This window comes from Habropoda laboriosa, unplaced genomic scaffold (assembly GCF_001263275.1).
Source record: "Habropoda laboriosa isolate 0110345459 unplaced genomic scaffold, ASM126327v1 scaffold143, whole genome shotgun sequence".
Lineage (NCBI taxonomy): Eukaryota > Metazoa > Arthropoda > Insecta > Hymenoptera > Apidae > Habropoda > Habropoda laboriosa.
In genome coordinates this window covers 2,669,568-2,672,669 of record NW_017100404.1, presented here as the reverse complement: position 1 = coordinate 2,672,669, position 3,102 = coordinate 2,669,568, and the positions used below count along the sequence as shown (strand labels likewise).

Genomic DNA, 3,102 nt, shown 5'->3' with positions numbered 1-3,102 from the left:
TAATTTTCCAAATGATGACACGTAAGTTATTATTTATAATTACTATGATGTGTAGTTTAAAAGATTATTTTCAAACTGCAATGTAAAACATTATCACTTATCACTTAATAATCTTATTCTTTGTTAAGAATTAAAAATTTTTATAAATTATACATTTTTGTCATGCAGTTCCAAAATATGGGCCCATCATTGTGGTAGAACAGATCTCCTGATGAAATCCAATGAAGAGTTGCATTTAAATTATTATATATGTTCTCATCATATAGAGGATCATTATTATATCAGTAAAACAGATCCTGTCATAATAGACCAACATGCTGTTCCTACATTGTTTGAATCACATACCATTGTAGAAAAGAATTCAAAAAACATCTTTGATCAAAATGAACAAACAGAAGTAACTGACAACGTTGTTCTGTCATACTGTGATATGGATGTTGAAATAGATCAATATCGTGATATTAGTATTAAATTTTCAAATTTATGTAGAATATGTGGAGAACCAACTTTAAATGGTATAGAGATATTTGCAGCAAAAGGGGTAGAATTAAAATTAAGAGAAAAAATAAGTTTACACCTGCCAATCACTGTTGATGTGGAAGATTTACTACCACAAAAGTTATGTGTGAATTGTTATAACAAATTGGAAACTGCACATTTATTAGTTATAACTTCTTTAAGAACAGACATGCGGTTGAAGAGGTTTCTAAACATTAATGAAGAAGTGAGTATTTAAATTTGAGATGTAATGAATATCTTTTATACTATTTGTCAGGCAGCTAATCCACATTATAATATTAAAAACCAATTTATGTATTACTTTACAGCTGAACTATGATCATAGATATAATTCAATAGCAAAAAAATGTTTCTTAGAAATAGCTGAAGAAATGTGTCCCAGTGAAACAACTGAAGTTACATCCATAGAATTATCTTCTAACAAAATTGAAGAAATTTCTATGAATCAAGAAATCACTGCAAAATTTAGTCATTTGGAAAATATTAATACACAAAAAGACAGCTTTGGAAACAGTATAAGAAAGGAAGTGCAATCTGAATTAAATAGTTTCATTGAATCATACAATGAAAAAGATAAAGGACAGAAATCTACAAATGGAACTACAAAAAATTATGCAAATAATCAAATAGAAAATAATGAAATTCATTGTGCTTGTTGCAAGGATACATTTAAAACAGAGGAAATGTTTGAAAATCACAAAATGTTGTGTGGTGAAGAAGAAATAATAGTACAAAAACAAAAAGAATGTAATAGTAATATAAATGATAGAGAGTCTAGTAATGTAAAAGTAATGAATTTTCAATATGTTATGAGGACTTGTAACATCTGTCATGAACATTTCGAAAATGAAAAACACTTAGCTGAACACAAACTTTCATACTGTAAACTTCTCCAGGAAGAATCTTATGAAGTCTCTAGTAAACCAAATATGAATGAAGAACAGGGTGATATTTACAATGATTCTTACAACATTAGTAATATTCCACCAATGGAAACTAATAAAAAATGTGGTCATTGCGATTCGATTTATAATACTAAGAAAGAATTATTAAATCATATTATCGAATTTCACGAAGGGCAACTTTTATTTAAATGTATCATATGTGATAGAAGTTATGAAAAATGGTCTAGTTTAGACGTACACGAAGCTACTCACAGACTAGATAAGCCGTATCTGTGCGATTTATGTGGAAAAAGTTTTAAACATTCCAACAATCTAAGAGGTCATAAGAGGACTCATTTAGACGATTCGAAAAAGAAGCGACATATTTGCGAAATTTGTGGAAATGCCTTTAGATCTAGGTAGTACTAATATCGTAACGTGAATTATCAATTTAATATTGTTCAATACATGTTATGACATATGTATGTATGTGTAATTCAGATTTCATTTGGGTGAACATATGAACCAACATAATGGAAATAAACCTTATTCTTGTGAAAAATGCGGAAAAACTTTTTATAAAAGAATACAACTAAGACAGCATAAACTGTCTCATGGTTTGAATAAACACATCTGTCCAGTATGTGGTACAGCTTTCAATCGAAAAGGAAACATGAATACACACCTTAAACGGCATAACAACGGAGATGGTACATACACGTGTAGTGTAAGTTTATCAGTATTAAAACTACTTTAATAATAATAGTGAAAATTATACGTAAATATTTTTCGCATTTTTAGGTATGTTTGTTGAGATGTAAATCAATGAGTGAGTTGAAGTTACATAGGAAAAAGCATACAGACCAAGATATTATAGAAAGTATAAGAAGGAAATGCAATGATAAAACTATATGGCAATGTAACACCTGCAATAGAATATTTTCAACACGAGCTATGTTATTAAACCATGAACGCATACATAAAGGAGAAAGAATAAGTGTCGAGTGCAATATTTGTGGGAAAAAATTAGCAAGTAAAAATTCTTTAATATATCATAAAAAATCTATTCATTCTTCAGAAAGGCCACACATGTGTCAATACTGTGGAGAATCGTTTGTGTCTAAAGAAGCACGTCTCATACACGAAAGAATACACACCGGGGAACGTCCGTACGTTTGCAAAATATGCAAAATGGAGTACAAGTGTTCTAGCAATCTTAATCAACACATGAAAATCCATTCCGGTGTTAAACCCTATAAATGTACATATTGTGATAAAAGTTTTACGCGTAAGGGTGCTTTAACCGTACACGAGAGAATTCACACCGGGGAGAAACCATTTGCTTGTGAAACGTGTGGCAGAACATTTTCCCAAAAAAATGACATGTTAAAACATACTAAAACACACGATGCGAAATCGTTACGTTGCGAACAGTGCGATGAAATCTTCACGAAAAAAAAAGATATCCTGAAGCATATTGTTTTGCACGAACAGAACAATCCTATAATTCAAGAGTACGTGGAAGTACAACAACAAATAGACTCTTATACTGTAGATATACCATGTTCTGAATTAGAATAATTCTTTCTTGTACAAAATAAAATAAAATTAAGTAATACGTGGTAAAAGAAAAAGATATATATTTATATTACTATTGTATAGTAAATGTACATTATAACCTATTGTAATACATGGCTAA

The 3,102-nt window shown here is 29.7% G+C and overlaps 1 protein-coding gene across 1 annotated transcript; it reads left to right on the top strand.

Annotated features, from left to right (window-relative positions):
- Positions 1 to 7: 7 nt before the first annotated feature.
- LOC108575335 (zinc finger protein 665-like) lies at positions 8 to 2,984 on the top strand (the record flags this gene model as incomplete). The annotated part of the gene is made up of 5 exons (XM_017938101.1): positions 8 to 21; positions 169 to 724; positions 828 to 1,822; positions 1,905 to 2,130; positions 2,205 to 2,984. Coding segments are annotated over 5 exons (2,571 nt in total), but the record flags the coding sequence as incomplete, so codon positions are not given.
- Positions 2,985 to 3,102: the final 118 nt, after the last annotated feature.